The sequence below is a fragment of the Xyrauchen texanus genome, chromosome 12, assembly GCF_025860055.1.
Source record: "Xyrauchen texanus isolate HMW12.3.18 chromosome 12, RBS_HiC_50CHRs, whole genome shotgun sequence".
Lineage (NCBI taxonomy): Eukaryota > Metazoa > Chordata > Actinopteri > Cypriniformes > Catostomidae > Xyrauchen > Xyrauchen texanus.
The window spans coordinates 27,434,322-27,457,018 of record NC_068287.1 but is presented as its reverse complement, the minus strand read 5'-3'; the positions used below and the strand labels follow the sequence as shown (position 1 = coordinate 27,457,018).

The following is a 22,697-nucleotide window of genomic DNA, read 5'->3' as shown; positions in this document are numbered from 1 at the left end:
TTCAAATGTGTTGATTTGTTTTCTCAAGTTCATCCTACATCTGTTCTGTGGGTAAATCGAAGCTTTATCCATCAAAGTGAGTCCTGAGACCACACAATTAATCCAATTAATATTTGCTTTGTGTGAACAGAAATACCATTTCAGCATTAAGACTCTGAGCACTTACATTGAAAAGCACTATTGTCCAATCAGGAAGCCATAATGTAAGAGCAAAACCACCATTTGAGTTCAAAGATGTTCAGGAGAACATGCTGGTGCATTTGAAACCTGAAGATGGTTTTGTAGTTCTTATGATGTTGTCATCAGCAATTATCTCACAATATTTTATTTCTTTGAGTGGTAGAGAATATGTTTCAGTACTTGTTGATAAGATTTCTTATCAAAAGATTAGATTATTTTCTGGAAAATATTTACTGGATTTTTATTTGTTTATTTTTATAATACCATCCATTCTATATTAAATGGTCTTCCTGGTTAATTTGGCAACAGGTTTATGATGAGCATAATCCAGTGTGGGAAGAGGGCTTGGTGATTAAAACTTTTGACTATTGGTTTATTTGTTTTAATGAGAAGAGAAGAACCGCTGATTGATTCTCTCAAGTTGGAATTCAAGTTTATTTTAAATGAGTATATTTAGGGGGTTCATTATCTTTACATTGATTTATACCCCATAAAATGTCAATTTTCTTAAAAATGTACTGTCAACAATCATCATATATTTTATTCAATGCTATCTGATTATAACGTAAGCTTAGTTTAGTAACTACCTATGCAACACCTAAGCAAGACCTTAGCAGATCAAACACACACACACGCACATGCACGCACGCACTCGCACACACATACACAAACACACACACACACACACACACACACACACACATGCGATGTCTTCAGGCCAGCTGGCTGGTGTCTGTTGTGTCCAGGGAGAATAAATAATGGCACAAATGCAGCTCTTTCACAGTTCGGCCCAGAGCCAGAACCTGGTGACTGTTGTGAGAAGCTGTTAGCAGCTGGCCCACATAGCTTGAAGGCACAACAGATGTGTGCAGTTGTAGTAGCCATGTTGCTTTTTTTTTAGTAGTGCTCTGAATTCACTCTCCTGTACATACATTCTCACCCTTACTTTTGTGTCAGGCTTGTTTTACATCTCTTTCAGCAATGTATCTCCTGATAGACCCAGTTTACCCAATGCAGGTAGATGCCCATGCACTTTTCAAGTTAAAAATTAGCATTTATATATATGTGAATATATTCATCTCAAAGCGTATGCAAGATATATATGTTGCCAAAACTTTCATGGCTTGGAACCTATCTTACAACCTTATTTTATGTGTTGGACTTAATTTGCATCTTACAAGCGTTTGCTGACTGGTTAATATGACTTGTATCACTCTAGCCATTCATAAAGTGCTACAGATGCAGATATTACTGTGCGGTATGGAGCAATAATGTTGGAACGCCACCTTTTTTAATTTTTGAGTGTTGTTGTCATTAAGGATTAAGGGACACGTTCATCTGATCCTTTATAATAAATCCAGTGTGCCTGAAGCTGTTCCCTGAATGTTTCTGTATGTAAATCGGCCACATCAGTTGAAGACAGCTCTGTCTGTGAATGGATCACGTGTGCAATGAGAATTTGTGTGTTTCAAACGTGAACATGCTGAGTGAGACTACATCTCCTTGAGATGACTAACGGCTCAACACTGGATGTCTGATGAAGGCTCTGAGGATGGCCGAAACATCACTGTTTTTAAACAAATAAAGCTAAGGCCTATTTCTGTGTAGAGTGAGTGTTGCACCTTCTTCCTAAAAAGCATGAACATTTTAATTTTGGTTGCACCTCCTCTTCAGTTGATTGAGCTTCTTTTTTTTTTCAACTTACAGTTACAGTTACGGCTCAACACTTGCATACCTTTACTTGAAACCCAAATACAAAACATATCAGAGAGGAGCAGAACATATCGGAGCCAGAATCAGTCTTCACTCTTTCTCTATTTCCTGTCTGCATCCCCTTCTCATACCTGTTCCCTCTCCTTTTCTATTTTTGAAGAAGCAGCTTTTTTGCATCCCTTGTTCTTGTGTTTTTTTTATCATATTGTTTGAAGTTGAATTATAATGCATGCATGGAATAAAACGAGGACATAACTTGTGAATAATTTGTGAATGGTCAGTATGATGTAACATTTCTTTCACCTGGACTCTCTACTCTGATACTTCTCTCTCTGAGCCACCTAGAGTGAAAGGAAGAATATATCTAGCTAGACAACTATTAAAGGATGTCAATTTACTTCCAAATGTAGCCATACCAAAAAACTAAATAGTTATGGCTATACACTAGCCATTCCTAGCTAAGTTTAATTTACTTGTTTATGTATTGTTTTTAAAATATGTGTGTTATTTGGTGTCTGATGTATCTGTATAAAATATTGGTAGCCTCCACTGTAGCTAATGCTATTCAGAGCTTCCACAGACACAGAGCTGAAAGAACATAGATGCAGCAGATGCGACAGCACACATTTAATCTATGGAAAATGTCAACATTTGGAACTCATTTCATTTAGAATGTGTCTGCACACCAATTATTATTATATTGTCTTATATTGTCTTTATGTTTAGCTTGTTTAAAGGGGGAATTCATTGCACTATCACAGCTAATGTAGCTGCTGTATCTACTGTTGAGCGCAACCGGTACGATAAATCTCCAAGGGACAGAGAGAGATATAGAGTGCGAAAGAGAGGCCAGCGGGAAAGAGAAGATTCCTAAAACAATAGATGAGTTCTATGCTAGATTGATGCTGGATACAATAAACAAAGGGAAAAATATCAAGAACTGTATAAAATATGTTTCAATGGAATGTTTATTATTTACCTTTTATATTTTTGAAATGTATAAAGAAAAAAATAATAAACTGTCAAATTGAACAGAGTTTGTGAAAACTGAGACTTTAAAATTATTATATTACTAAAAGTATGAAAGTTTGAACGTGAATGCTAACCTACCTGATCATATTTTCTCCATTACAGATAGGGGGAAAAAAGCCCAAAAACAATTAGAAAAATGAAATCCAATTTAAAAAGAAAAAATTATCAAAAAGTCAATAAAAATGTTAAAAGCTCATGCCAAAATTTTCAACATGTGTCCTGTTTTTTTTTCCTCCAGGTTGCATCATGGATCCTATTATTAAGAGTCCTTTACTATCTGTGTGTTCTTAAAATCTACCAGGCATTTTAAGTGTTAATAGTGTTTTTTATTACCATTTTTCATTTCTGTTTTTGCTTGTTAGATCATAAAAAATATTATACATTTAATTCCTTCATATGCTTCTAAAGCAAATGTCTTAAGATGCTTCTGAACTAAATACAAATAAAAATTGTACATTTAAATTAGAACAGTTGAATGGGTAGAAGGAGAGGAGATAATTTAAATGCAAGCACTCTGTTTGCTACAAGACACTACATTTCAAACCGAAAGAATCATCTGCAAAAATATCCATAACAAAATAATTTGGTACATTGTATGCACAGCTCATAGAAGTGTAGTTTAGTTACAGAGCTATTTATAAAGGATGATCTTAGATTTTCTAAGGAGGAATGTATAGAGAAAGTGAGAATTTGACAAGTCAGAGGAATTTATGCAAAGTACAACAAAGCAATTATGTGGCACTTTCAAGTATACTAATACTACTGATGGCTATAGGCTGATTAAAAGCAGCGCACTATGTTTATCTTTGTCCATCAACATTTTTTTAGGAGAGTTGAAGATGAAGCCTTTATCACCACTCTCTATGGGAATAATTAAAAAGGTTATTATGAACCCTGTGGTTCTAATAAAGTGTCCAATGTGGTGTTCAACTGTTGAGGCCCATCCACCTCCAGATTTGGTATGTTGTGATGCTATTCTGCTCACTACAATTGTACAGAGTGGTTATCTGAGTTACTGCAGCCTTTCAGTCAGCTCGAACCAGTCTAGCCATTCTCTGTTGACCTCTCTCATCAACAAGACGTTTTCGATGGCAGAACTGCCGCAACCTGGATGTTTTTTGTTTTTGGCTCCATTCTGAGTAAACTCTAGAGACTGTTGTGTGTGAAAATCCCAGGAGATCAGCAGTTAAAGAAATGCTTTAACCAGCCTGTCTGGGTCCAACAATTATGCCACGGTCGAAATCATTGAGATCAATTTTTTTTCCCCATTCTGATGGTTAATGTGAAAATTAACAGAAGCTCCTGGCCCGTATCTGCATGACTTTATGCATTGCAATGCTGCCACACGATTGGCTGACTAGATAATCACATGAATAAAGCTGAGGTCGCACTAGCAGTCTCAGAACTTGATTTGGGTGGGGGGTGTAACATTTGTGTGTCACTGTTACTGATTTTGCTGATCTTTCCCTCCTAGTCGGTGAGCCTGTCACACTTACTGGTTAAACGGAGAGAAGAGCTGGGCAATAAAATGTAATTTGGTAGAAAGTGAACTATTCAAGAAAATGTAAATATCATAAACTAAAATAAAACAAAAGTACAGTACAAACTTGGAAGGTATGCATATTGATACATAATGTTATTGTAACAAAGTTCATGATGGGGTGCAAGGAGGATGCAGGAGTCGCAACACAAAAGGTATTTATTATTTATCCTAAGAGATATATATCCATATGTTAATCTTAAGTACAGAAAAAATCCCTTTTTATAAATATAGCCTATCCCTTATATATATATATATAAAGGGATAGGCATTTTTCCTGTACTTAAAATTAACATAAACATTGAAGACACTTAAAACAGTTATTATAATGATAATTCTTCATATTATTATTTTTGACATACATAAAAAGTTAGATAGGGGATTTCCTATAATGAAAATAAACAGTGAAGGCACTTAAGCTATTTAATTATTTTTATTTTATTATTGCAGGAAAGAGTCATAGTTTCAATGAAAATCTAAATGTAAAATAATGGCACTAGTGAAACTGAGGTAGAGACCACTAGAGATTACAGTAAACAGTCTTGTACTGCACTCTGATATTTCAAGTCTTGCTGGTTTTTGCTATACTTCCCCTTTTGGACATGCTTTCAAAAATGCTATAATATATATATAAGAAAAGTGCCATTCTTTTATCTCTCCTTTCTCAATATATTATTTATACTTTTTCACCTCATTTCACTTTTATTTTTTGCAAATATCATAATATGCAATTATATACTCTTCCAATTAAAACTTTTTTTTATAAGAAAAGACTAATATCTATGAAACTTCAAAATAGTGCATGCCAATCCCAAGCAGCATTCTCTTCTCCTATTTTTCTTTTTTGGTCTCCAAACCATTTTTGGTTTGTTATGGTCCATTACTGCATCCATCCTTTAGCTTTCCTTTTCACACTTCAAACCTCCCTTGACCCCACTCAGGCACATCTGTTTAGTCTCCAGACAATGAGGCCACCAAGCAGTAGCCCACTGATAAATACGACTCCAGAGAAAGGTGAGACCAGGCTGGTTGAAGAACCAGAATCTTGCTCATAGGAGTAATGAGCCAAGGAAGAGATACTATTTATCTGCATTGAAAAAAATAATAAAATAATATATATATATGTATTCAATGACAGCTTTTTACAGTGTATGTCTCAGACATTCTGTTAAAACATACATTATGGTTATCAAATCTTACCCATCCTCCCATATTGCAGATCCAATACAGCAGCTTATTCTTGAAGTAATCTAGTGTCCAAGACACAATTACTGAGACTAAGTCAGCAAGAATCTATCAATAACAAAACAAAATAATAATAATAATGCATGCACCTCTATTACATTAAAGTGTAAACATGGAACATACATTGATCTCATTAGTACTGCATTAGAGCATAAACAAGGTTGGGGAATTGAAACACAAATAAATAAGGAAAGCATTGCATACCTTAGCCAGTGATTTTCCAACAACACAGATCAGCATGACAATTTTGCCCCAGGTGATACCATCAACAAAAACTTTATCTACAAGCATCAGAAAACTCTGACTATCCGCCACACGTGCAAACCCATCGACCATGCTAAAATGAAACAATTTATGATTAATAAATCGTCCTTTCATTCTCATATTCAATGTAATAAGATATACAAAAGGCCTGTCGACACTAACTTTTTAAATTTTACATCCCGATCAAGATCGTCCCCGTATAATATGATGACTTCAGCCATCTGTTCCAGTAACTTCTCCTGCTCATCATTCATTGGCTGCAGTTCTGGAATAGTGTGTGCAAGCCTACCTGCCCTCTGTACCTGATCCCGCAGTACTCTACAACATGAACAAATAAGGATTGTGCAGGATGTGAATTTCTACAATTCAAATTTCTTATTAATTGAAATTGCAATTTCACATATTGACCAGTGTTGGGTAAGTAACTCTAAAAAAGTAATTAATTACTAACTACTAATTACATCTTCTATAGTGTAATTAGATTACTGTACTAATTACTCTGTCTGAAAAGGAATTGCATTACTTATTACTAATTACATTCTAAAACCCTTAACAGCCTCGACCAGATGAAAAATACAAGGATAGACATGAAATTATTCTTTTAATTCTTTCAAATAAATCATATAAAATCAAATAAATTATTAATGGACTGGTCAAAGAATTAAAGCGGGCTGCATTAAATTAGACATTCAATTAAAATTTTAAATTCACTATTGTTTTATATACAATTGTTCTATAGTCTATACAGTATTTAACACACATCAGAAGTAACTGTTAAAATTATTGAAAATTAACAGAAGTCCCTTAATTTACTTTTTTCATTGAAAAAGTAATTTAATTATAGTAATTACTTACTTAGTAATTCATTACACCCAACACTGATATTAACAATGTACTACTTACTAGTAAAAATATTTTTGATCAAAATAATTATGTTGTTACTATTGTGGTACATGTAATCTGTATTATATAATCAGATTACAAAAATAAGAATTTGCATGCCATTTTAATTTTATACCAGTATAAAAGGAGAAGGAATGCATCAGGGAACCAAGGTTACAACAGTAACCAAGAAGTTCCCCTTCTGCCACTCAGTCGACATTGTGTTGATGTAGTGACACTAGGGGTCACTATAGAAAAATGACACAACAGCTGAACCGTGTTACGTGAACTGCTGATGCAGGTGCAAGCAAGCTGCTGCGTGCGTAATAGCAGGTGCATCAGTCTGCACGTAACCTCCCCCAACACCCAAAAAAGACATCATGTAGTTCCCCACATCCCTGAGGGGGGGAAGCGATGTAACTAGCATGGGAGCAGGCCACGCCAGCCGCAGCTTTTTTTTCTCTATGTTTTCTCTCCACAGAGTATTAGATCCGGCTGGGGCCATCTAATGCTATTATAGAGATCGGGGAAGGTGTTCTTTTCCATTCCTATCCTTTCAGGGGGAAAATAACCCACAGAGACCACATCCTGCCCAAAAGGGGAGGACAAAATGTGGCAAAACAACACGTGGGGTCACTAACCGCACATGGAAGGGGCGCGGTGGTAGGTCCTGCCTCAAAGGGGAGGAGCTCTACAAACACGGCGGCTGGGGGCAGAGAGGGCTTTGCCCAGGGGAGACGTGGGTCTGCTGACAGACCGTACCATGGAAAATACATCACAGGGGGTTACCTGAGTAACTCCTCCACCGAATTCGTGAGCAACAGGGCAAGGGATGAAGGACATCATGTGTCCACGACTTCGTGAACTCGACTTGGGGTAAAAGCACATGCTTTCACCTCAGGGGAGGGGAAGGGCGCTATATGCAAGTGATACACCCGGCCAGTTGTTCCGTATTACCAAAATCTACCTGTTCGTACCTGACAAATCACTGGATGAAACCGGCTCAACTCTGTGATGTAAAATCTCGCAAAGGTATTGGGTGTAGCCCAGCCCACTGCACTGCAGATGTCTGGTGAGAGGTGCCATGGGCCAGTGCCCACGAGATGCCACACTCCTAGTGGAGTGTGCTTGTATTACCAAAGGGGCAGGCAATGCCTGAGACTGGTATGCCAGAGTGATGGCATCCACGATCCAGTTCTTAAGCCTCTGTTTGGAGAAAGCGTTCCCTTTCTGCTCTCCGCTGAAGCAGACAAAGAGCTGCTCAGAGCGTCTAAAGCTCTGCACCGGACACAGCAACGATAGGGTTGGGTCTGCCTCCTCCAGGGGCAGCGTTTGCAGGCTCACCACCTGATCCCTGAAGGGGGTAGTGGAGCCCAGCCGGGGTCTCAGGATCACTTGAGATTCTGCAGGACCAAACTCCAGGCAAGTGTCACTGACAGAAAATGCTTGCAGGTTCCCAACCCTCTTGATGGAGGTGAGCGCAATCAGGAGGGCCATCTCAAGGACAGGGCTTTCAGCCTCGACTGAATCTAGTGGCTCAAAGGGGGCTCCACGAAGGCCCAGGAGGACCGTGGAGAGATCCCACGAGGGGAAGAGGCATGGCCTGGGAGGATTTAGCCTCCGGGCACCTCTGAGGAACCTGATTATCAGGTCATGCTTCCCTAGGGACTTACCGTCCACTGCATCATAGTGAGCCGCTATAGTGGCTACATACACCGTCAAGGTGGAGGGGGATAGCCGTTCCTACAGCCTCTCCTGCAGGATGGAAAGCACTGATCCGATTGCGTATCTCTGGGGGTCCCCAAGGGAAGGAAGAACCCCAATTCGTGAACAAGCGCCACTTCAGGGCATAAAGCTGCCTCGTATGGCAATAGCCTCTGCATGGCGAGCAGTACAGCCAGCAACTCTAGGCAGATGATGTGCCAACCCAGTTGCAGTCCTGTCCAGGAACCAGCGGCTGCGTGCCCTTTGCACACAGCACCCCAGCCCAACTTGGAGGCATCTATGGTGACCACTACGCCTCTGGAAACCTGATGTAGGGGAACTGCTGAATAAGGATGTAGGGCTGAATAAGTGGCGGCAGAGCGCATGATGGCATCATGCCCATCTCGGGACTCGAGTCTGAAGCCAGTACTGAAGTAGTCTCATATGCATCAACCCAAGCTGCGTGAGGAAGCCATATGCCCCAGGAGCCTCTGAAAGTGTTTCAATGGAACCGCTGTCCTCAGCCTGAATGACTTCAGGCAGTTCAGCACTGACTGTGTACGCACGCTTGTGAGACGAGCTATCATTGAGACCGAGTCTAACTCCATACCGAGAAAAGAGATGCTCTAAACCTTGGAGAGATTGCTCTTTTCCCAGTTGACCTGAAGGCCTAGACAGCTGAGCTGCCAGAGCACCAGGTCCCTGTGCGTGCACAGCAATTCTCGTGAGTGTGCAAGAATCAGCCAGTCATCGAGGTAGTTGAGTATGTGGATGCCCACTTCCCTTAACGGGGCAAGAGCTGCCTCTGCGACTTTCGTGAAGATGCGAGGGGACAGGGAGAGGCCGAAGGGGAGGACCTTGTACTGTTGTCTGTGTTGAGGTAAAACCGAGACGTAAAAGTACAAATCCCTCAGGTCTACCACTGCGAACCAATCTTGATGTAGGACGCATGTCAAAATGTGTTTCTGCGTTAGTATCTTGAACGGGAGTGTGTGTAATGCTCGGTTCAGAATTTGCTGGTCCAAGATTGGCCGCAACACACCGCCTATCTTTGGTAAGATGAAGTAGAACCCTTCCCCCATCTCGGCTAGAGGGACAGGCTCCATCGCACCCTTGCGAAGAAGGTTTAGTGATCTCCGCACACAGGGTGGCGGTGTTCTCGCTCTGCACTGAAGAGAAGCAGATGCCACTGAACCGGGACAGGCGCCTGGCAAACTGAATCACGTAGCAGAGTTGGATGGTCCTGGTCAGCCACTGTGATGGGTTGGAAAGCGCTAGTTCCGGGCAAAGGGCATTAAAGGGACGATCGTGTCAGATGAACCTGGAGGTGGGGCATCATGGTGGGGAGGAGCAGGTGATGCCACATCGAGGAGCGTTGCTTTGTCCCAAGATGGCTGCGCTGAGACCATCCTCGAGACTTGTTGGCCATAGGCATGGCGCTGGTGCGCAAATGGCGGGAGGACCGTGTTCTGCAAGTGCTCAGTGTCTGGTCGCCATGACAATGGCCGTCGTGAACACTGATTACGTGACCCAAAGAGTGAGGAAACCACTCTTTTTTTAAAATTTGCGAAGGAAAAAGAGGAAGAAACAAAAGATTTACCTCCTGGCCCTCCACCGGGGTATGGAGTGGTCTGATACCAGCTCTGTGTTGGACATCTCGCTACCTGGCTCGTCCGAGACTGGGAGCATTAGCTTCCTGCGGGTTGACTCTACGCTGATGCAGAGAGCTGGGCTCGGGCTGAGGCGGAGCCGCCTGGGCTTTCGCCGCTGCAGGGGGACGCCCTCAGCGAGCAGACTGTAGCGGCACTGTAGGCTTTGGTCGCCAGAGACGACATAGCCCTCCAGGCTCTGGATGGGAGCACTGGACAATCCCGACAGGTGGCAGCATTTTGCAGGTGCATCGCAACCAGGTGCCCTCCATAACCTCGTCAGTTCTTTGTGCACCTCCGGAATGAAATGGGGGTGGGGATATGGCCGTGAGCGGCGCCCCGAACCCAGGAACCAATCATCAAGCCGCGAGTGCTCAGGGGAGGGTGGAGGGTTCCAGTCCAACCAGATAATCACGGCAGCCCGGGCAAGCATGGCGGGCAGCTCTGCGCCTCAGACTGGGTGGGCAGACCCAAAGATGGTAGCCCAGTCGAGTCCTCAGCATCCGACATCGCCAGTTCATTCTCCGATACAGTGATCGAAGACTCATCGTGCTCGCAGTCCATGAAAGAGACATCAAGCTGGCCATGAGACGTGCTGGTCTCATTTTGGAACCGTACGGGAGAAAACTAGCGTGCTGGGGAACGGGAGATCTGAGGGGAATTACCCGGTGAAACCGCGCCCATTGAAATCCCCAAGCGCCAGCCGGGATGTCCTCATACCCGTGGATAGAAGGTACAGCGCGGAGGGTAAAGAAATTCAAGGGAAAGAGGCGGCGAGAACCGGCTTGACAATATAAATACTAGTTTAATAATATAATAATAGGCCCTGCCCTCCACCCTGTCACATTCCTCCCTCGTTCTCTCAGGCTGAGGGGCCCCCGGCATGACGTACATCCCCCCTCTTTCCTTGGGGGAGGGCGTGCCCTAAGCCACATCTGCCGGCATGTCATCCCTGCCTTCCTGAATCTGGGAGGGGGCAGGGGGAGGGAAACAAAATTTATTAAAATATGGAGGGGGGATACTTCCCCAGTGTATGTAACAGTGTAGTACCCCCCTAAAAAAACACTGTAAAATTTAAAAGAGAGGGAAAAGGCCAACGCGGAGTGGCAGTGGGAGAGAGAGAGGAAAAAAAGAACACTCTAATGGACGACGGAAGGATCGGAGGCAGTCCTCCAGCCACTGGCGGACGGAATCCCCTGCCGCGTTCTTGGGGAACAGAAGGGGTCTCCCCCGCCCCTGGCAGACTGACATTTTCAAATGAGTATTTGCTGAATATAAGCAACTTGTGCTTGGTCAAAACATTTTATATTGTCATTTTATTTATTTTATTTGAAATCCATGTGTCAAATCTGATACAACAGTTTTTTTTTAGGTATATCGCTCAGTCACCATTACATTAAATTCATGCCCATCGCAAAAAAACAAAAATCAGCTTTGAAATTTCTTACATTTTCTGACAAAATATACATTTTAGAAGATATATTTAAAGCATGAAATAATATTTCTGTGTATTTTCATATATGCAGCCTGCTCTGTCATTATAAAGATCTCATTATTTTACATTACAAGCTATTATGATATCATCTTACCATAAGTTCATGAAACCAAGTCAAAAAATTTGACATTTTCCCTTTTTTAAATGTCAATATAGTGTTTGGTGCATAAATAGGGTGACCACCTGCTAATAAGCCCAAGGGGGGACAAGGGGTATGTTTCTGAGGGACAATGTGGGACACTGCCTGGCGCGGCAGTGCCCCCACCCCACGGGCAGACTCACTGATAGTGGTTTACCCATTTCTAGCACATACCACACATGGTATATTAATAATGCCCTATTCCCCTAAACATGTGTAATTGCTGATGTATCCTCATGAATAGGCCAACCAATGTGTATTTTTTTTCTAAATAAAGATTAATAATATTTTGAACATTCAATGAATTGAACAGATGCACTTCCACTTACGATTTACTTTAGCTATTTAATTTTATTTATTTTTCATTACAATTTATTCACTTTAAATAAATTATAATATAAAATTATAGGATTAACAGGAATTGTAGTTGCTCAACACCACAGGAACAGTAAAAAAAAAAGTCTTAACTCACAACTCCAGAGGTTCGCGGAACGAGAAGGGGGAGGAAGGATGGTGAACTTGCATTTTAGTAAAGGCAGGCACAGGAAAAAAAAAACTGTTCAGTGTTCTGGGGACACCTTTAGGACTTTGGGGACATCTTTAGGATTCAAACCTTTTCACCAGCATCTGAATCAAATAAAGAAGAAAGATAAGAGACAGAATTAAAGCAACGATCATTTTTAGTCACAAATAGCTAACACACAACAATTTTACATCCATGAACATAACTTTAACATTACCTTGGTTGTTTCCTCTCGTTGCTCATTCAGTGGTCTTCTGAGGACTTTTAAGCAATCTTCGACGGAGGCAGGGGCAAGCACATCCGTGACAATGGCTTCTGCCTTCGTCCGACCACAGGCCATCCTCTTGGCAATGTCCGAGTCCGGATAAATCGTTTGGGCTAGCTTTGTGCCACAATCTCCTGCCTGATATGATGTAGCGTGTTGGACAGTGTGATACACACTCGTCACCTCTGCAGCAGTCACTTTGTCAGCTAGAAAGTCGTTTTTAGGTCGGAGGAAAGCATCCATAGATTTGGATGTCTCTTTCTGTTGGACACGTTTCTTGTGAGTCTCCGTGAGTCTGTGTTGTTTGGCATCGTATTCCCCTCCATGTCCGATTGAGAAGGACGTTTTGCAAAGGTCACAAAAAGCCCTCTCGGTATCCCCCCAACACCTTCTCTTTTTTGATTATGGCGGTGCCTCAGACTCAGTCTCTTTCTCCATTTTTTGAATTGGAAAGCGCGCATCTAAAAGTTCCTTCCCAGTGTCTGGTATGCATGTGCGTGCGCTGTCATGACAACAACGAAAAACTGAGGGGTGTGTCACGTGGGTGTGGCAACAGTTGCGTACTACTGAACTGTCAAGTAATGTTCGTTTGGCTGCCTGGGGCTCGAGGATATAGAGCGACCAACTTTTTTTTTGAGCAAGCATTGATTATGCGTGACATGGTCTCAATTTGCGGGACGTATGAATTGGGCTTCAAACGCTGTGCGCGCACGCGCTACGCGGGACGGGTGGTCATCCTATGCATAAAATACATATTCTAAAAATTGTTTATTGAAAAAAGAATATTTTATTCATATTGTATTTGATTGATAGCTGTAATACATTTCAATCCATATTTATAGACCAAGGAGAGGAAGATGTCATTGCCAAACTGTAAAACATTTGTTATCTCTGAAAAGCCCAGGCCCACTGCGCTATTTTCCCACAATCTGTGGTGGCTACTTCCCTATCCTGATTTTATTTGTATCTATCAACATGATTGGCTGGAGAGAGTCTCATGACTCCCATCCAATCAAATCACACATAAAAAACTTGAATTTTCACAGTGAAAAAGGCCAATTGCATGATTGTATCATGTGAGTTTAACTTGCTCAAGCCAGATATCAGCATTAATCCTGCCTCTAATTTGAAGAAATCTATCGAGTTAAATTTAATAATTTTGCTTACTAGATTTTGTGTATCTATAACATAGCCTGTAATTTAACTATCTATCAATGAGATGTTGTGAGAGATTAATGCAATGTTATCAATAGGGCTGGGCAAGAAAACAATCTTGATGCTTATCTGAAAAAAGAGAGAGATGTCCGCGATATCGATGATAAATATTTGAGTAATTTTCTACACTTAGTCTATATTCTACATCTAGAAAAGGGGTGTTCATTACATTAATCACGTAAGCAAGACAACCACTTTTATTTCCAGACGTCTGTAGCTGCACACTATTTGACTGACAGACGGCTAATGTTTGAACGCTAATGTGGGTACACGACTAAACGGTCAAATACACTTCCACCAATGCTCGTCTTGATGAGGTATTAATGTAAATGCAATTGGTTTGGTCTAAAGTGAACGTATGCTGTTGGACATATCAAATGTTGGACTTGATGTGTACATGTAACCGAATTGACAAGTGTCTAGTAGGCTATCATATAAAGGCTATTAATCAAACAACAATAACAAGGAAACGAGAAAACCACTCACTACGTTTGGCTGAATAACTTTTTTGCATTAAAAGTATTAATGTATTAATGTAATATAATATATTTAATAATAATATTTTTAATAATATTGCTATTTGTTTATTGCTATATTGCTATCAAGATACCGATGTAGAGATAGTGTTAATTTGTATAAATTACCAGGAAAGTAAAGATGATAAAATATTTTATAATTATGCTTAGCCTTTATCGTATTTTTTAAATGCCTGATAGAAAAGTATCAACATTTGCAGAGCAATACTTCAGCAGAATATTCCACCAGTCACAAACTTGAAGCATGAAAATTGTGCATCATGCATTAGAAAGAGAACACAACCATTTCTGGGCTTAAAAGTTACACAAACTAAATCAATGTGGAAAATTGTATCTCAAAAGGAGGACAATGTGGCCCCCATGTGCTACTTTAAGAAATAATTCACTCAAAAATGAAACTTCTCTCATTATTTAGTCACCCACACGCCATCCCAGATGTGTATGACTTTCTTCAGAACACAAATTAAGATTTTTAGAAGAATATTTCAGCTCTGGTCCATTAAATACAAGTGAATGGATGCCAAAATTTGACACTCCAAAAAGCACATAAAGGCAGCATAAAAGTAGCCTTACGCCCGTTTCACACATACTCCCTGTATTGCGGTGCGTATACGGTACAGGAGCAGCACACGCTATAGTGCTTTCACTGATCCGCAGTTTCTGTGTGCCACAAAATCAAAAATGTGTAAGTAATTTTGAAAATGTATTTTAATCATTGTGATTCTATGTTTTACATGTAGTTGGAGTTGTTGACAGAAGAAAAGCTATCGCGCTATATCTGTTGCTAAGAAGGAGAACAATGAGACGCATTTGGGTTCATTTGGGGTTTTTTAGGGTTAAAAAAATCATATATGATTGCATTTTGCAACTTTTGGGACTATAATCATACTTTTTTGTTTTTCTTGACCCTGTAATTTAGTAACTGTAGAACACATTAACTGAAATGATGCGTATATTATGAAATTATTACAGTTTCTTGTCAATCTATGTCTATTTTAATGTGAACAATGTGCTGCCACTTTAATTCAGTGCGGAAAAAATAGACTCGGTGCAGAAACGATCGCTACACTGCTGTATACGCACCGCAACTGGAAGGGATCGACGGACTGCATCCGCGTGCAGTGTAAAAGCTCTAACATGTTAACATGGGTACGGAAAAAAATACGCACCGCATACGCACTGCAAACGGAGTATGTGTGAAACGGGCGTTATCCATGTGACTCCAGTGGTTAAATCCATGATTTTGAAGTGATATGATAGGTGTGGGGGAGATCAATATTTAAGTCAATTTTTGCAAGAAATTATTCTCCCTGCTCAGTAGATGGTGATATGCATGAAGAATGTGAATCACCAAAAACAAAAGAAAAATATAGCTGCAAGCAGCGATGGCGGGCCCAAGCCGGTGGCACCGCCACCCCCGTGCCTTTAGGGTTGCTGTGCACGATGGGCAATAACGTAACCTCGCTTTGACTGTCGAGAAGATGTGTGCTGTAGACCTTGCATCAGTGTGGGCTCTGCAAAAGTGCCCATCGAGGGCACATATCAACCACAAAGTATGCGTGAGCACCCTTCTGATACCTAAAATGAAAAATGAGACACCCTACGGTCTCATGGAGTTAATGGACACATGAAATAAGTACACAAGACTGAAAATTCATATGAAGTGTGCCATTTGGGACAGGGCCTATGACCGTGAACCACAATAGTCACATCTATGAGGTAATTCAAATGTAGAATAATTTTTAATGTCATAGGATGTCATAGGCCAATATCTTTTGCAGCACTTAAATGTGTTAATCCAGAAGGCCAGTATTTATCTGGAGGTCTTTGTACAGGTTTATTAATGTAATTATAATTTACACTTATGTGTTCCTATGATATGCAATGGAAGTACATTTTTATGTTTAACATGGGTGTATTCACAATATATAGCATACTGATATCATATTTTACGATTATTTATCATTATGTTAAGTAGATCATTAAAGTTAAGATAGTAAATGTATTTATATATTTTGTAGTAGCTAATATAACAAGCAAGTACACTGTGGGAATTATGAATTATACCAATGGAGTCGTATGGATTGCTTTTATGCTCCCATTATTATGCTGTCCTTTTTATTCATAAATTAATTTCCTCGCCACGGCCAAAACGTTGGAGATATCAAAAATCCATCCGCAATGTAGCATCCTCAATGTCTTGACTTCATGCTGACCGAGTTTGGTGGCGATTGGATTAATTCTCTAGGAGGAATATATATAATTCCAGAGCATGTGTTTCCAAACAACCTATAATAGCCGACTTCCTGTTGGGCTGGCGTAAAACTTAGAGCACGAAAGTTGTTCGGCCCGATGAGATCTAGAAGTGTTCCAAGTTTCATATTATTACATGCAAGCATGTTTGATATATGGACCAAGTTTTCAGACCCCGCTCAAGGGGCGCTGTCGAGCCCCCTGCCACGCCCGGTACCAGCTTCAGCCCGGCCCCGATGGCCGCTGGTTCTGACCCGTGTGCAAAGTTTCAAGAGTTTTTGAGCACGTTAAGGGCCCCAAAAGTCCCGGAAACCTTGAAAAACAATATCTTAATGCAAATCTCACCCAACAGAAAACCCTTCTCCCTCCCTCCCTCCCTCCCTCCCTCCCCACACACACACACACACACACACAGAATCGCAGGTCTGTCTGTCAGAGAGAGAAAAATTCAGAGAAATCCACATTCAAACCACAATATCTGACTTTCTGTTGGTCGGAGCTAATGACTGTAAATTAGAAAGTTGTTCAGCTCGACGAGAACAATATACACGCCGAGTTTTGTAACTGTAGATAGAACTAACTAAGTTATAACACACTTCATGTGTCCTTTTTAGTCCTAAATCAATTTCCTTGCCACGGCCAAACCGTTCGAGATATCAAAAATCCGTCCGAATGTAGCATCCTCAATGTCTTGACTTCATGCCGACCGAGTTTGGTGGCGATTGGATTCATTCTCTAGGAGAAATATATATAATTCCAGAGCATGTGTTTCCAAACAACTCATAATAGCCGACTTCCTGTTGGGCTGGCGTAAAACTTAGAGCACGAAAGTTGTTCGGCCCGATGTGATCTACAAGTGTACCGAGTTTCATATTATTACATGCAAGCATGTTTGATATACGGACAAGTGTTTGAATCCCATTCCAGGGGCGCTGTGGAGCCCCCTGCCACGCTCGGGTACCATCTTCGGCCCGGCCCTGATGGCCGCGGGTTCCGACCCGTGTAAAGTTTCAAGAGTTTTTGAGCACGTTAAGGGCCCCAAAACCTTGAAAAACAAAAATAAAAGCATTTCACTCATCAGCAAAATCAGCCCCCTCCCCCAGACACAGAGAGACGTAGGGTCAGTGGGAGAGGCAGAGAAAATTCTCCAAAAAATCCACATTCAAACCAAAATATCTGACTTTCTGTTGGTCTGAGCTAATGACTGTAAATTAGAAAGTTGTCCGGCTCGATGAGAACAATATAATTACTGAGTTTTGTGACTGTGGGTTAAAGTATAAAACCAACCCCTCACTTTTGTCAAAAGGTGGCGCTACTGAGCCCCTGCACCACGCCCGTTTCTGAAACTTTGCACATGTCTACTGGCTAATAAATGTGATGTGTCTGTCGAGTTTCATGCAATTTCAAGTATGCTAAGAGTCTAAAAAGCATCAAAAAATAATATTCGAAGTTTGAAGCATTGCCGCTGCAACAGTATCCAAGATATCAATAATCCTTTCATATGTCTACATCTGCCGTGTGTTTACATTACACACCAAAAGTTTTAAGTAAATCGGGTAAAAATAAGAGGGTGATTTCAAAGCATTTTGAAAGTGACACACTTCCTTCTGCCAGTTGGTGGCGCTATAACTTTGACTCACAATAGTCACATCCATGCGATCGGGCTCTTACAGCGAACAAACTGCTGAAGTTTCATCGAGATCAATTAATGTATGCAGAAGTTATAACACACTTCCTGTTTCTCTTTCGCGCCATCATTTCGTTTCCTCGCCACGGCCAAACCGTTCGAGATATCAAAAATACGCCGGCAATTTTTCATCCTCAATGTCTTGACTTCATGCTGACCGAGTTTCGTGGCGATTGGTGGAATTCTCTAGGAGGAGTATTTCAAATTCCATTGCATGCCTTTTCCAAACAACCCTAAATAGACGATTTCCTGTTGGGCTGAGGTAAAAAGTAAAAGTATGAAGGATATATGAAACGATGAGATCTATATGTGTACCGAGTTTCATATTATTACATGCAAGCGTGTTTGATTTATGGACCAAGATTTCGGACCCCGTTCCAGGGGGCGCCGTCGAGCCCCCCTGCCACGCCTCGGTACCAGCTTCAGCCCGGCCCTAATGGCCGCGGGTTCTGACCCGTGTGCAAAGTTTCAAGAGTTTTCGAGCACGTTAAGAGCCCCAAAAGTGCCCCAATAGTCGTAAAAAAAATAATAATCATAGTCATCCTAACGAAAACAATAGGGCCTTGCCTTTTCAAGGCTTGGGCCCTAATGAAAGTTTAAGTGGAGATTGACTAAGCAGTGAATGTCTAACTTAAATATTGATCTGTTTCTCACCAAACCTATCATATCACTTATGAAGTCATGGATATAACCACTGGAGTCACATGAATTAGGCTACTTTATGCTGATTTATGTGATTTTTCGAACTTTTTGGGCACCCATTCACTTGCATTGTATGGACCAAAAGAGCTGAAATATTCTCCTAAAAATCTTAATTTGTTTTCTGCTGATAAGAAAAGAAAGTCATACACATCCGGGATGGCATAAGGGTGACTAAATAATGAGCGAACTTACATTTTTGTCTGAACTATCCCTTTAAAGCCCGAAGTGGCCCCTGTACCAAACAACTGCTCTACCGCCTCTACTGTGCCAAGTGACCCTGCTTTTAGTGGGGGTTTTTTTTGCATTGTTTGAACATGTTTTATGCACAACGATAACACTCTCAATCAGCATTAAGGGAAATTTAGACCCTGCACGTAAACTGATTTTAATGTAATTGTTTCATTCATTATGATATTGAAAATAACTTTTTATCTTTTCATTTCTGTAATCATGTCACATTTTTTTTTAAATCAGATTCATGTAGTGTTTACAGTGTCATAGATAAATGATGTATTTTAAAAGTTGGCAGTCACAAACACCTATAAAATACCTATATTTTTTATTCTTTCTGGCAACCAGCCATAAAAGGGAATGTAAATTATGGTATGTGTGCTATATTTTAAAATTAAAATGAGTACTTTTAAATGAGCTACTCTTTTACTCTTACTTGAGGTACCTTTACTCTACTCAAACTAATTTTTTTAAGAAGTAACAGTACTTTTACTTGATTATAATTTTTTCAGTACCCTTTTCACCCCTGCAAATATGATGCATAAAAAAACATGTCATGTGCATATTTAATTTACAACTTTTTATAGTTTGTCTAATTGTACTAAAAACAGTTTAATGTCAAAATATGTATACTTTTTTACTATTCTTTCATATGTCAGGCTTTACAGGGTAAACGAGAGGAGTTGCAGTTTCCACGCTATGTCTGACTTTATTGACGACTGACTGTAAAGATCAGAAAGGATATTAAGATATATATATTATTTCTAAAAAGATTCCTGAATGCTCTTGCAACTCTTAATCTTCTATTGTTTGCAAAAACTATTAAATTTACAGCTAAACTGTGCACTGTACTCCCGCCGCAAAGTCATGCAATTGGTTGAGCCAGAAGTTGTCACTCAAACTAAGTGAATAATGTTTGAAAGCGCTACAGAGCCAATGTTTATATTATTTGGGGGAAATCAACCTACAAATGGCTTACTTACATTGTCTCTGCGATAAGAGACATTATTTTAACATTGAGAAGAAAAGAAAAAGAAAAAGAAAAAAAAATCACACCAGGATGTTGGTTCATATGGAATGATTTTCCGGACATTATTCAAAAGGAATTGCAAATTGTATTTGCAATTGCGTTTTCAATTTGTGGACGCATAAAATGTGACATAATCTAAACGCAATTGCAAATCGCGCATTACCGTTTGCATTTTCGTTTAAGCGAACGCACAGTGACTGCCAGATTTCAAATGGAAAAGCAAAGTCCGTTTGCAACTGTGTTTACCATATCTTACGAGTTTTGGCCCTGTCATATTTAAATAGCAATTTCAATTACCACGTCTGCTTTTTCACTTTCTCAGCGTCGCGTATGTAGCCAGCCAAAACTCAAATGGAATACTAATTCCCTTAGTATTTCCATTGATGCCTTACACGGAAACCTGTCAATCAGGGTCAAGGGTGGGATTATGCTATGGGGCGTGTTTGTCTTGGGAAGAGAGGTCACTCACAGTCCACGGTCAAGATCAAATAAACCGGCGTCTGTTCAGGGCATCACCTCTTTATTTATTTTGTATTTATTTTAATGTTTATTTGACAGGGACAAATGCATAGAACATTGCTTTATAAAGAATACAAAGTAGATGCCACGCATACATGTTTCTAGCCATGACTAATTTGCAACCCCTGTCCCTGGTTAGGCTTATAAATTTAAAACAAAAATTACAGAGTATTGAGTTTAAGATTTATAATTAATAAAATACATACAACAAATACATCCCATATATGAAATAAGATATGGGCTTAAGTAGATGTGGAAGTCACTATAAAACAAAGTCTAGACACATTTAACAATACAAGAACACAAAAGTGTGCATATGTCTGTGCGTGCTCACATATGCAACATTATGTTTGTTTGCATTGTGTTATGTCCTGTACAGTCAGTGTTCACAAAGTTGTTTCAGTTTCAGCCATTGCTTTAAATGTGTATTAAAAACCTTGAAGTCTGTCAATGTTTTAATTTCAGATGCATTCCACAAATGTATATGCCTCTTACTGAAAATGATGTCTGACCAAATGTTGCTCTACGTTTTGCGGCTATATGTTCCACTTATTGTGCCTCTAGTTCTTATTCCGCTCTTTTGTTTATGTACTAGTTGACAGAATATTTCTGGTGCAACGTTGTTCACACACTTAAAAATTAGTTTTAAAAAAGAAAAATTTACAAAACTGTCAAAACTCAAGATATTATGCTTCCTTAGAATGATGCAGTGATGCCATCTTACAGATTTCTGGTCCATTACTTTTAATGCTTGTTTATATAATGACTCTTGACCATCGACTGTGAGTGACCTCTCTTCCCAAGACAAACACGCCCCATAGCATAATCCCACCCTTGACCCTGATTGACAGGTTTCCGTGTAAGGCGTCAATGGAAATACTAAGGGAATTAGTATTCCATTTGAGTTTTGGCTGGCTACATACGCGACGCTGAGAAAGTGAAAAAGCAGATGTGGTAATTGAAATTGCTATTTAAATATGACAGGGCCAAAACTCATAAGATATGGGAAACACAGTTGCAAACGGACTTTGCTTTTCCATTTGAAATCTGGCAGTCACTGTGCGTTTGCTTAAACGAAAATGCAAACGGTAATGCGCGATTTGCAATTGCGTTTGGATTATGTCACATTTTATGCGTCCACAAATTGAAAACGCAATTGCAAATACAATTTGCAATTCCTTTTGAATAATGTCCGGAAAATCATTCCATAGGTTCACATTACAAAATATGTGTTTATATGCATTTCCGGTCTGAACTGGCTCCAGAATTAGCATTTTAACCAGTGAAACTTGTGTAATATAACAGACATGTATAATTTACATCTATACTAAAGCAAATGCCACTGAAACTGAAAGAGGAACTATGTCAATGTCACAACAAAAAACAATGAAAATGTTATGACATTTACGTATATATATATATTCTTTATGTGTCAAATATACGTTCTCACAACAACAAGCAATGTTAAAAGGGTGATCCACGAAGATGATTTCAAATATTAAAGGGAAACTTACCTAATTACAAGATTCTGTGAAAACAAGTCATCTATAAGATACATGAAAAGTAAATGTTACTCTACTGGATTTCATGACTGCTCATGTAAAGAAATAATGTAAAAGTCCAGCTTCGTGAAGTCTTATAGCCTACCAGATGCCATGATCACTTCTCTGCTATCTTCCTGGTTGCTTGTTCCTGAGATAAATGTATATATATACCTATACATCAATAAATAATTGTATAAATGAAATATAAAAATGTTCTACACTTATTGTCAACAGTACCTGAAGACATGAATCTGTTTCCCAGTTCCAAAGTAGATTATCTTTACTGCAAGCGTCATACTAAAATAAAAGCGAAACTAACAAGCATAGTTTCGAACTTGCTCTTCTCTTC

The 22,697-nt window shown here is 40.0% G+C and overlaps 1 protein-coding gene across 1 annotated transcript; it reads right to left on the bottom strand.

The window, feature by feature from the left end:
- Positions 1 to 4,916: 4,916 nt before the first annotated feature.
- Positions 4,917 to 22,689, bottom strand: LOC127653277 (apoptosis regulator BAX). The gene is made up of 7 exons (XM_052139918.1): positions 22,586 to 22,689; positions 22,452 to 22,496; positions 22,319 to 22,349; positions 6,137 to 6,292; positions 5,915 to 6,047; positions 5,666 to 5,758; positions 4,917 to 5,552 (listed from the first exon to the last, which is right to left on the bottom strand). The coding sequence occupies exons 1-7, from the start codon at positions 22,593 to 22,595 to the stop codon at positions 5,403 to 5,405; spliced, it is 618 nt and encodes a 205-aa protein (XP_051995878.1). The 5' UTR covers positions 22,596 to 22,689; the 3' UTR covers positions 4,917 to 5,402.
- Positions 22,690 to 22,697: the final 8 nt, after the last annotated feature.